Genomic DNA, 13,274 nt, shown 5'->3' with positions numbered 1-13,274 from the left:
AATTAACACATACTAGCTTAGGCAAAAAAGGAAATTTTATGGGTTCTTGCAACTGAAAATTCTAGTAGACTTCGCATGAGAGCTCCTGCAGGGGCTCAGATGATATCATCAGGACTTTGTAGCTCTCTCCCTGAGGCAGACGTCATGGCCATAGGAAGCCCAAGTTTAGTAATCTCAGTGGAAAAATATAGTCAATTCCACATCTCTAAAGAAAGATTCAGTGGAAGACTGAAGGGCTTGAGTCATGTGCCTTCTGCCCTCTCATCTGATAGGAACTACCTGGACCACATATGGAGTGGGTTTTCCTCAGGGAAGAGGAGTTCAATTTTCAGAAGATCAGGGAAGGGATGCTAAACAGGAAAAAAGCAACTGTGATGTCCACTGTGGGGTGGGAGTTTAATGACCTAAATCTGAGGTTGCAAACTGGCAGCTTATGGGTGAATATAGGCCAGAGAGGCAGTTTGTTTGCCTTACACAGTGTTTTGAAATAAATAAATAAATACATAAATAAATATTTTAAGGATATTTCACCTAAAAAAATTCTAGATTTCTTGGCCTCTCTTAAAGAATTGAAAGATGTGGAAACACTGAGTGACCAGAGTCCCACATCGGTGTTGTAACTGGCTGGAGCTAAGCAGTGACTCTTTCCTTTGGATGCTCATCTACCAGCCCACTACATTCATCTCAAAAATTGGCACGCATCTCTGGGCAATTTAGGGTATGGCCCTTACTCTAAATAGTGCAGGTTTCCCTGGTCAAGTAAACAGCGTGTTATTCTGGTTATAATCACAGGTTCTGCTTAAGTCTTGGCCAACTTAGCTTTATGCTGAGATTCACTACCTACGCATAGTCATTGCCAAAAAAAGTATTAAAATTAATAATTAGTTGTGTGTGATTACAACAGACTGTTGAAGCAGCTTAGATTTGTATGTATGTCGGGGGGTAATGGTCTTTGGAGTTTGCATCTGACAAGATTCTTCCAAGCGCTGCAGGTTCATTGCAATCAGTTGCCCATTTAAATATGTTTTTGTTTGTTTGGGGAATGTATTTTTATTATTTTTAATAGACATTTAGATGGAAAGTTTCTTGCATCGTATAATAATGCACATCTGGCCGGGCGCAGTGGCTCACACCTGTAATCCCAGCACTTTGAGAGGCCGAGGCGGGTGGATCACTTGAGGTCAGGAGTTTGAAACCAGCGTGGCCAACATGGTGAAACCCTGACTCTACTGAAAATACAAAAAATTCGCTGGGCATGGCAGCACATGCCTGTAATCCCAGCTACTTGGGAGGCTGAGGCAGGAGAATTACTTGAACCTGGGGGGCAGAGGTTGCAGTGAGCTGAGATTGCGCCATTGCACTCCAGTCTTGGCAACAAGAGTGAAACTCCATCTCAAAAAAAAAAAAAAAAGCACATCTGTATATTCCCGTGGGGAAATAGTAACCCATAGCCAGAAATTCTGAAGCTTTTGCATTCTGTGAAGATTTCTGGCCATTCACATTTTGATATTGCAGAAGTGATGTTATGTAGGCCCTGGTACTTTATTTATGTTCACTGGGCACATCTTTTATAGCTCATTATTTGGTAATAAATTATGTAAATTGAGTGGATAAGTGGGGGAAGACAGAGAAAACAGAACATTTTGGAAAGAGTGAAGAAGAATGAGGAATGCAATATGACTAGCTGAAGAAAAGAAATACTGCAAGCATTGCCCTTGGGAAAGATAATTTTGTTGGCAGAAAGAAGAGTTATAAGATCTCAAGGAGAAAGAATTAACTTATCTAACACAAAAATGTGGGATAGAATTTGAGGAAAGAAGAAGTCAGTTCAGACTAAGCAGGGTGACTGCTCTAGTGTTTCTCACCTTCTCTGGAAAACTGTACACTCTGGCCCTTCAGACCCGTCTTGCAGTGAATAGAATATCCAGAACTGATATTGTTGGGTAGCAACAAGTTGCACACCATCCACTATGTTCCTCATTCTTAAAAGAGTTGTGGTAGGTGGGAATTGGTGGAGGAAATATATGAAATCCTGAGTACCCTAGCATTTCCAAATGTGAAGATTTTCCTGCTAATGATTTCATTTTTCATTTGTATATAGATGCTTCTTGACTTAGAATGGGGTTACCTCCCAACAAACCCATCGTAAGTTGAAAATATATAAATATAAAATGCATTTAATACACCTAACTTACTGAACGTCATAGTTTAGCCTAGTCTACCTTAAATGTGCTCAAAACACATTAGCTTAAAGTTGGGCAAAATAATGTAACACAAAACCTGTTTTGTAATAAAGTGTTCTGTATCTTATGCAGTTTAAAGTGAAAAGCAGAATGATTTTTTGAGTACTTGATGTACAGTTCCTACCAAATGTATATTGCTTTTTTACCTTTGTAAAGTAAAAAAATTGTATGTCAGACCATTGTAAGTTGGGAACTGTTTATATTTATTTTGTCTTCTTTGCAATGGTTGCAGAATACTAGGTATTAGACTTTGGTAAATCTTCACAATCTATAATATGGTATAGTTTGAAGTAGAATAAATATTTGTAGAGTGGTGTTTTTAAACAAGCAGATTCTTTGAGCGTGTGATTTGATGTATGAGCCTTGGATCCTATTTTCAGTGTAGGATACCTGGGGAGTATAGTATTTCCCTGTAATCCTTTTTATTTCTGTAAGATTGATAGTAATGTCTGCTCTTTTCTTTCTAATTTTAGTAGTTTGATTTTAAAGATTTAACTTTTGGTTTTTTTATTTTCTCTATTATTTTTTGATCCTCTGTTTTTTAAATTATACCCTAATTTTTATTTCCTTTCTTCTGCTTGCTTTGGGTTTAGTTTGCTGTTCTTTTTCTAGTGACTTTTGGTGGAAGGTTAGATTATTGATTTGAGAACTTTTTTTTCAGTATAGGCATTTATAGGTATAAATTTCCATTGAATCAGGCTTTTGCTACATCCCGTAAGTTTCAGCATATTTTGGTTTTGTTTTTATTAATCTCAAAGTGTTTTTAATTTTGTTGTAATTTCTTCATTTCATTGATTATTTAAGAGTATATTGTTTAATTTCCACAAAATACCTTTTGTTATTGATTTTGAATTTTATCCCAATTGTGGTTGGAGAACATACTTTGTATGACTTCAGTCTTTTGTCTCAACATTTGTTGAAACTTGTTTTGTGGCCTATCATATAGTATATCCTGGAGAATGTTTATATGCACTTAACAAGAATGTGTATTCTGCTGTTGGCTAGAGTGTTCTTTAAATGTCTGTTAGGTCTAGTTGGTTTACAGCATTATTCAAGTCTTCTACTTACATCTTTTGTGTAGTGATTCTGTCCATTTTTAAAAGTTAGGTATTGACATCTCCAAATACTATTGTTCAATTATTTATTTTTCTTTTTAGTTCTTTCAGTTTTTGCTTCATGCAGTTTGGAGTTCTTTTAGCTGCACATGTATTTGTGATTGTTATATATTTCTTGATGGAATGAACATTTTATCATAAAAAATTTGCCTTTGTTCTAACAATTCTTTTTTTTTTTCTTTTGAGGTGGAGTCTTGCCCTGTTACCCAGGCTGGAGTGCAGTGGTGTGATCTCGGCTCACTGCAGCCTCTGCCTCCCGGGTTTCAGCGATTCTCCTGCTCAGCCTCATGGGTAGCTGGGATTACAGGCACACGCCACCATCCCCGGCTAATTTTTGTATTTTTAGTGGAGCCAGGGTTTCACCATGTTGGCCAGACTGGTCGCGAACTCCGGACCTCAGGAGATCCGCCTGCTTCGGCCTCCCAAAGTGCTGGGATTACAGGCATGAGCCACTGTGCCCGGCCTGAGTTATATTCTTAATGCCTGTACTGGGGATTACTTAAAATAGTTGATTTTAAGTGTTTGTTTAGTAAATCTAATATCTGGGCATCCTCAGGGATAGTTTCTGTTGATTGCCTTTTCCCTGTATAAACATACTGTCTTATTTCTTTGCATTTGTTTGCCCCAACTGTTATTTACCACCTCAGGCAGCTGCAAAATTAATCAGTCATTTCTAGTTGTTTTTTGAAAGGCTTTTCACTGGACAAGCTTAGAATTAGGTCAAATAAAGACAGTCTTACAAGTGAGCTTTTCCAGGGAACCACTAGACTGGGCATATGATGACAGTTTTCCGGGAATGCAGTTTTAAAAGTGTTTCAAATCCATTCTGCCCCCTCCAGTGGCTGCCAGGCCACTGGTTTTCACGATGATTGCAGGCTCTTGGTTTTCAAGGCTACTACAGAACTGGAGAAGAGGGGATTGGAATGGCACAAGTTGAAATGCCATGAAGCTTGCTCTTCTTACCAAGATTTAGCCATTTCTCTGGAAAAAATGCTTCCTGTATTATTGCAAGTCTTTGGTTAATTTTCAGAGTCCTGAAAATGTTGGTTCTGACACTTTGGGCCAGTTTTCTAGTTATTTTATAGTGGAGGGAATTTTCAGATGTCCTTATACTATTATGTCCGCCTGTGGAATAGTGATGAACCTAGAATCAAGTTCCTGCTTTTTAACTTAATGTTCTTTGGGTTGTGGGTGATCAATTGACTAAGAAATCTAAGCTTTTATTTCTTTCTCTCAAAAATGGGCATATTAATATATACTACTTGGAATTATTATAGGGATTACTGCATTTAAGAACGAACTGGATAAAAACTAACCTATATATTACTACCAAATGGAAGAATACATAGGAAGTTTAAAAGGTAGAAATAGGAAAAAAAAAAAAAGATATTATCACTTAGGCCTGTTTTATGGAAGCAGAGCCACTTTGAGTATTTTAGAGAATAAGGGGTTTACTAAAGGAGTTGAATCTTAACACACATGTGAGAAGAGCTAGGGAAATGAAGGTATGGAAGAGGGAATCAGAAGATCAGGGCAAGAATCATTGACTAGTTCACTTGACACATTGGCACAAGTGGGTAAGTCAGAACTTAAGGGAAATCCAAGAAGCCAAGTACTTTCAGCCATTGAAATGGGACCATGAAGCAGGGGCTTGTGGAGGGATCTATGGAAAGACATTATATCTATATAGCTATTAACCCTGTTAGTCCACACAGCAAATGTCTCATGGGGGCCTGAGGTTGCTGTAGGTCAGCAGAGCCAGCAGTTGGAAGGACAAGGTAGACACACAGAGCATGGGATCTGGGATCTGCAGAGCATCTCCACATCTTGTTTGTTACCATATTAGACCATGACAGCTGTCCAAGAGTAAAGGCTGTTGCTTCACTTCTGCCTTTCAGATCCTTAAGAGGTTCTCCCATGATGAACTCTAACATGAAATCACAAGGAAAAGGGATTTTAGGAAACAGTTTCCAGTTTAAGCAAGTTGACATAGCGTAATCCAGTACATATGACTATGCAATGGTTTCGTTGTTTAACTTGGGAATTTACTTATTTGGAAAGTAGCAACATACTAGCAGGTACAGATTATTCCATAGACTGTGTTACATAAAGAAGGGTTTCTGACATGGGGAAACTTTTAAAAAGTTTCTTCAAATGGAATATAAGATATTAAAGCATTCTTACAACATATAACATCAAATATTTAATTTAACAAACCTTGATTTTTTTAATAGATGAGTTCCTTAGAGATGATATATCAAATGGATTTTTATAAATTCAACATTTCCCTAAGTATTAATATCAACTATATAATAATTTTTAATTGGTTTTCAGTTGACATTGGCACAGAAGTTTTTTAAATCTTAGTTTGTGTTTTATTAGCATGATGTCATCAAGGGCATGGAATGGTGAGACAATCAAGTTCCTTGCAGATTAAATTATATCATAAAGTCCATGTTGTTCTCAGGCAAGATAGGACAAGTGTTCTTCTCTCTGTGCTGGTAAAAGGCTGCCACGTCTGGCGTTGTCTGGTTATTGTGTAGAGAAAAGCACATTTGCTGTATCAGTACCCTGCTTCCCATGTAATGATTTATTCCAGCAGAGATTATGTCCAGAACAGTAGCTGTAATCAGAGCCACCACTATGTTAAGTTTATCATAATCCATGACATTTTCCAGGACCCATTTTTGTTCTGCTCAGTTTAAATGGGTAGGTTAAACCACACACACACACACACACACACACACACACAGACACACACACATACACACACACATTTTTGATAATGGCACCAACCTCTGGTTTACTAGATATGCAGTGTTGCTTTGAGTTTACTCTTTTAATGAGAGGAGTACACTTCAGGGGCTTTTGCTTGGCCCTTTATACTGTAGTAGCACTTACTAGAGGGTCTGCTGGTTGCTCAATATATCTAATTCACTGTACATTTACAGTGGAGGGAAGAGAAGGGAACTAGAGAAATCACCACCAGGTAGATTCAGAAACTTACTGGGCCTACCATGGGATGGATAGACTTTCATTAACCCAACCATTCATCATGATGATGTTCTGAGTCCCAAAGGGTTAACATTAAGAGCTAACCCTAAGAAGATGGGGTATTTCTCTTTCCCCAGGATATAATTATTTGGCAAATATTTATATTTACTTCTTTGGAAAATGCTAGAGAAGAGCTATGATATATCCTTGTTATGTTATTCCAGAGTCCTTCCTGAATGGTATTGGCTTCTTGTTTATTTTTTGTAAAAGGCTGTGAGTCTTTGAAGTGACTCAAAGATAGGAACTGGGTGAGAGACGATGTCTTAGCATGGAGACTCAGGTCAGGCATCTGGTCTCCAAACCTAGAATTTTTTAAATTTAGTGTCATACATACCAAGTTTGAACTTCATCAGCTGCCCATCTAGTTTGGAACTGAAGCTTCAGGATCAGTCAGTCACTACTTAAGTAAGATCCATGCTAGTCCAACCTAATCATCTAATTATCACTCTGGCCATGCTTATTGCAAATAACTGTGCTCATCATGCTTCTAGGTTCAGTGCTATCAGCAAGTCTCTCCCACCCTGAGTTCTAATCACCCCCATTAAAATCAGGAAACCCTTTTCAACAAAGGACCTCCATGCTTTTCCCCAGCTTACACGGAACATCTACCATAGCACTTTTCAAAAATGCTGGTTCTCCCATTTAAAATGTAAAAGGAATATCTTCTTGGCCCTGTTGGGGACATAGTTAGGGGTAGATGAGCAGGTTGCAAGTGATAAATTGACAACAGCCTTTTTGTTCTAAGTTGTTGGATGCCTTCCTGTACATTACACAAAGGAATTTCTGGCATCTCAACTTTGTTTAGTTTTGGCCACATTTGAGTTCAGATTTTAGTCAAGCAGTTGAGCAAATAATTTAGAACCATCCCCAGCTGCTTGAGTTAGCACTGCGAATCAAAAATTTCTGATGAATATCTTAATTCAGCCTGATTTAAATTATGATCCTTTTGCTTTCTGGTCTAGCATGGTTAGAATCTGTTTTACCATATGGTCCCAAGGTTTTCCCTCTGTAAATTAACAAAATGAACTGTTCTTTTTGCATGTTGGTTTATTTTTATATCTGGAGGCAATGAGGGATGGAAGGGTACAGTCATTATGGTGTCTTTAAGCAAAGTAGCACTAGTCTTATTAGATACACTCTGCTGGTATAGGAAACTTAGTAGATTTGGGGAATTTCTGTTATTTAAATCCTCCCAAATGTCTCCATTTTCTTGGATCCTGCTCTTTCATAATCAGTGCCCTTTTCTGCTCCTGGCCAGGATGAAGTAACTGGTACTAGACTTACCCTCTCTTTAAACAATGGTTACAGTTCCTATTGCTGTGTAACAAACCTACGCAAAACTTAGTGGCTTAAAACAGCAGCAATCATTGTTTCTTTCTCATGGTTTCTGTAGAACAGGAATTTAGGGAGGGTTTGACTGAGCAGTGGTCTGGCATCACTCATGTAGTTGCAATCAGATGGTGGCAGGTCTCGGACACTTGGAGACTGGCTGAACAACTCTCTTCATCTGATGTCAGGGCCTCTCAGTGGGATTTCTACACATGAATTAGCTAGGGCTTCTTCACAGCATGGTGACTGCAGGGAGTAGGACTACTTACTGAGCAGCTCAGGACCCCAAGGAGGATTCCAAGAGAACCACACAGAGGCTGATTGGCCTGTTATACCCCAGCTTTGAAAGTCGCATAGTGTCACTTTTACCATAGTCCCATGCTCACCCAGAGCAATCGCTAAAGAGTATAAAATGATATATAACTGAAAGCCAATAGAGAAAATAAAATGGAAGACTAAAGCATACTTGATTAATCCAATCAAATACCCTAACTTTTTTTTTTTTTTGGAGACAGAGTCTCTCTCTGTCACCCAGGCTGGAGTGCAGTGGCTTGATCACAGGTCACTGCAACTTCCGCCTCCCACTCTGCCTCCCAGGCTCAAGTGATTCTCTTGCCTCAGCTTCCTGAGTAGCTAGGATTACAGGCATGTGCCACCATGCCCAGCTAATTTTTGTATCGTTAGTAGAGACAGGGTTTCACTCTGGTGGCCAGGCTGGCCTTGAACTCCTGGCCTCAAATGATCCACCCACATTGACCTCCCAAAGTGTTGGGATTACAGGCTTGAGCCACCGCGTCGAGCCCAAATGCCCTAACATTCACATAGAACTAGTGAAACTGGGCTGGGCACCATGGCTCACACCTGTATCCCAGCCCTCTGAGAGGCTGAGGTGGGCAGATCACTTGAGGTCAGGAGTTCGAGACCAGCCTGGCCAACATGGCGAAACTCCCTCTCTACTGAAAAATACAAAAATTAGCTGGACACGGTGGTACATGCCTGTAATCCCAGCTACTTGAGAGGCTGAGGCTGGAGAATCGCTTGAACCCGGGAGGTGGAGGTTGCAGTGAGCCGAGGTCATGCCAGTGCACTCCAGCCTAGGTGACAGAAGCAAGACTCCATCTCAAAAATAAAAATAAAATAAACAATAAAAATAAATAAAAAAATAAAAGAACTAATAAAACTGAATTCATTCTACATTTTAATTCAGCTATCCTATAGGAGCAGTATCTACCTACTTTTGAATTTGGCTATACCAGGTTGGTAGCTACAGGGGAAAATAAATTCTTTTAGATAATCATAGAAATTTCCTGGTTCTCTGACCTGGGGGATTTAAAACACTGAATGTCATTTGCTTTCTTTGAGCTGTCTAGTGAACTTGGAAACAGCCAACTTACCTCACAGTTGTTGTATTCCCTCATAATCTCCTATCACTCAATACACAAAGCCACGCATTAGGTATTGTCTTAGTTCTGTTACCACACATGGTAATTTAAGTCATTCTTTCATCATGGGATATCATGGACTACCAGTGTTTTACCCCCTCATGATCACTGCAGCCTCTCTGTCTTCAAACCCAACCAGATCAGATACCAATCACACATTTCCATTTGCCCCAGGAGTACATTGCCTGAAATCATTCCTATACCTAGTTACTATAATGGTCATTGTTTAATTACAGACCACTACAGTACACTGTAACTGGCTAAAGTACAAAGGAATTTATTAGGTGAATTGGCTTCCAGAATTTCTGGGGTGATATGGGTACCATACCGTCAATGCCAGGCTGTCAAGAGAAATGCCTTCAATCACGTGGTAAGATGATTTCAGCAAAAATTCTGATGTGGCTATAATCTGTGGTTGAATACGCCTCTTTATAGATGAGTAGAGTTATAGTTAGATACTTCAATAGCTATTGTATTATGTTTGAAGAGAGGAATTACGTGGATTATATTCTAAAACTTTATGTTTATTTTGACTATTTGGGACTTAGAAGTATTTTTTCTTAGAAACTGTTTTATAAATTCCAGTTTCACTTTCAGATTAGGTCTAAAAAGCATACATAACCTGTACTATATCAGAAATGCAGAGGAGCCAACATCCAAAGACACTTTTAGAAGCACAGTCTTCTTTTAAAAGATTTCACAAAAATTAGACTGCTTAAGGAGTAAAGCTATGCCCACCTAAAGAAAATCATATATACAGACTTTCGGATTGCCAGCTGATGTATGTTAGGGGCTTTAAAGTCTCATTTTAGCTACTAAAGGATGGCTTTCCTGGATATGTACATCCATTTTGGCAATGGCTATCTTAGCATCCTTGGCAGCACCGCTGCTGTTTATGTGAAGGTGTGTGTATGAGGATGCAAAGTAGACCTGCTACTGTGCTTTTCGCTCTGTGTTGAAATTTATCAGAAGTGGGGTGGTGGACATGGCGGTGGTAGGGAGTTGAGGAGTGGTGGCAACAGGTACACAGTTAGCCTGAGTGATGAGGTAGCTCCAAACTGTGGACATACGAGAATAATGCTGAAGTCTGTGCAATGTATTGAGGATGACTTTTACTTTCTAAAGTGAATGGGCTGTCTGGAATCAGATAGGTCTAGTATGAGCAAGTTTTATCTGGGAGGTAGGATGTAGTTTGATTAAGAGGTAGGTTTTAAGCAGTGCCTGTTAAATTGTATGTAAATTTATATACAATTTAATCGACATTTAAAAAAACCCCTCCTTTATAAATTCCTCAGTGACCCCAGGCTCCCCAACCATACCATTTTGAAAAAGGAGAAACATGCTTTTCATTGCCTTTAGGTAGAGGTGAATGAAAGAGACTGCTGTAAAATATGGTCACAGTGACAACACCTGGCGCAGGTAATGGGTCCACCTGATACCATGAAGTAAACCTCTCTTCAGTGCCTTTCCTTGAGGACCCCAGAGGGCCAGTGAAACAGTGTTCCCCTTTTATTCCTCGTTCCTTTCTTTTACTTGCACCTTAGAGGCATACCTCTTTTTATTGCATTTCACTTTATTGCACCTCACAGATACTGCGCCTTTTACAAATGGAAGGTTTGTGACAACCCTGTGTCAAACAAGTCTGTCAGCACCATTTTTCCAACCACATGTGCTTACTTCATGTCTCTGTGTCAGCATTTTTAGCAATTAAGCTGCGCATATTTTTTTTTAGACATAATGCTATTGCATACTTAATAGACTACAGTATAGTATAAAAACAACTTTTTTTTTTTTTTTGGAGTCAGAGTTTCACTCTTGTTGTCCAGGCTGGAGTGCAATGACACAATCTTGGCTCACTGCAACCTCCGCCTCCTGGGTTCACGTGATTCTCCTGCCTCAGCCTCCCACCCAATAAACTGGGATTACAGGCAGGCAACCACCACCATGCCTGGCTAATTTTTGTATTTTTAGTAGAGACAGGGTTTCACCATGTTGGCCAGGCTGGTCTTGAACTCCTGAGCTCAGGTGATCCACCCGCCTCAGCTTCCCAAAATTCTGGGATTCCAGGCGTGAGCCGCCATGTCCGGCCAAAACCAAGTTTTATATATCCTAGAAACCAAAAACTTTGTGACTTGCTTTATTGCAATATTCACTTTATTGCGGTGGTCTGGAACCAAACCCGAAATATCTCTGAGGTATGCCTGCCTGTATTTATTTTATATTGATCCTCTTACTCAACCTGTGTCCTTGATGTGTGAAATAAGAAATCTCAAACGTTGAAAATAAAAATTTGGATTGTGTGAGATTAAAGATGTATATGTGCTAAAAAACAAAAAATAGCAATTAATCACTCCTAAGCAATTTCATTATTTCTATTGTTTCTAGGCAGAAAAGATCCTTAGACAAGAGTTGGAGAAAAAAGAAACACCAAGTTTATATTGCTTGCTTGGAGATGTCCTTGGAGACCATTCTTGCTATGACAAAGCCTGGGAGTTGTCCCGGTACCGCAGTGCTCGTGCGCAGCGCTCCAAAGCCCTCCTTCATCTTCGGAACAAGGAGTTTCAAGAGTGTGTAGAGTGCTTCGAACGCTCGTTAAGATTAATCCCATGCAGGTTAGACAACTCATAACCCCCTACTGCTCTCAGTGCTTGTGCTGTTCTTTGGATTTGATCTTACAGAATGAGTATCCATTTTCTAACCTGATAACTGGTGAGTTTGTTTTTGACAGCTAAGAACTTAGTCTCTAATGGACTTCTTGCTTGTTGTAAACTTGCTTGTTGCAAAAAGTGGATAGGTATGTTTTTTTTAATTCACTTTCTATTACTTTAACTGTCTGTTTCATTTTGTTATTTTTTCCCCTTCTTTGTCCTTAACTATTGACATACAACTATTAAAATTAGGTACAATTTTGAGCAGCTACATTAGGAAGAAAATGAACAACAGTCAAAATTGCAGACAGCATAGGGCTTTGCAAGTATTTGCTGAAATCAGTAATGAAAGAAAAACCTTTATATAAATAGGATAGCATATAGAATGGATTCTTGATCATTTTAAGAAAAACGTGTATTTATATACACACAAATAACTTTAAATGTTAACAAGTTTTTAAAGGTTTGAAAAAACAATACAAAAGGGTCTGGATCTTTAAACTAAGTGACATGATAAATCCACAGGAGTGGACCTAATTTTGAGGGAAGAGAGATTAACCTTATTTCGTACTTAATGATATTCAGTTATCAGAATGTCTTATTATTAGAAATGGTCATTTTTTCTACCAAACTTTATTTATAACTGCCTTCCCATTTCACCAATCAAAGGCATGTATAACTGTCAATCATGGCTCTTGAAAAACATGCACACTGATTTGCCGTAATCACCAGTTAAAATACCAGCTTATAATTAGTGGCTAATGTTCACCAAGCACTTACTATGAGCCAGGTAACTCATTAAGCATTTTGCTAGTATTCGACTCAAGATGGTCTGATTCCAGAGCCTACACTATCTTTTTTTCTTTAATTGTGGTAAAAAACATAGAAAAATTACCATCTTAACCATTTTTAAAAGTACAGTTCAGGGCCAGGCGTGGTGGCTCATGTCTATAATCCCAGCACTTGGGGAGGCCGAGGGATCACTTGAGCTCAGGGGTTTGAGACCAGCCTGGGCAACATAGTGAGACCTCATCTCTGAAAAAAATAAATAAATAAAATTAAATGAAAGTACAGTTCAGTAGTGTTAAGTACATTCCCATTGTTGGGCAACCAATCTCCAGAACTTTTTCATCCTGTAAAACTAAAACTCTATTCTTGTTAAACAACTCCCTATTTCCCCTTCGGTCCCCATCCTGGCACCTGCAACCACCATTTGCTTTCTCTCTTATGATTTTAGCTGGGTAACTATCTTATGATTTTTATTTTTATGATTCCACTCGTAAAAGTGGAATCATACAATATTTGTCCTTTTGAGACCGACTCATTTCACTTAGCATAATTTCCTGAAGATTCCTTCATGTTGTAGCATGTGTCAGAACCTCCTGCCTTTTTAAGGCTGAATAATATTCCATTCTATGTACATACTTCTTTTTGTTTACCCAT

General features: G+C 38.8%; 1 protein-coding gene across 1 annotated transcript in view; it reads left to right on the top strand.

The window, feature by feature from the left end:
- TTC27 (tetratricopeptide repeat domain 27) overlaps positions 1–13,274 on the top strand; it is a 189,665-nt gene that overhangs the window by 122,253 nt on the left and 54,138 nt on the right. The window contains 2 exon segments of the mRNA XM_033176078.1: positions 11,569–11,770; positions 11,773–11,795. Coding sequence (XP_033031969.1) covers positions 11,569–11,770; positions 11,773–11,795 — 225 coding nt within the window.

This window comes from Trachypithecus francoisi, unplaced genomic scaffold (assembly GCF_009764315.1).
Source record: "Trachypithecus francoisi isolate TF-2019V2 unplaced genomic scaffold, Tfra_2.0 Lachesis_group17, whole genome shotgun sequence".
Taxonomy (NCBI): domain Eukaryota; kingdom Metazoa; phylum Chordata; class Mammalia; order Primates; family Cercopithecidae; genus Trachypithecus; species Trachypithecus francoisi.
The sequence above is the reverse complement of the archived record's forward strand: the minus strand, read 5'-3'. Positions and strand labels throughout refer to the sequence as shown.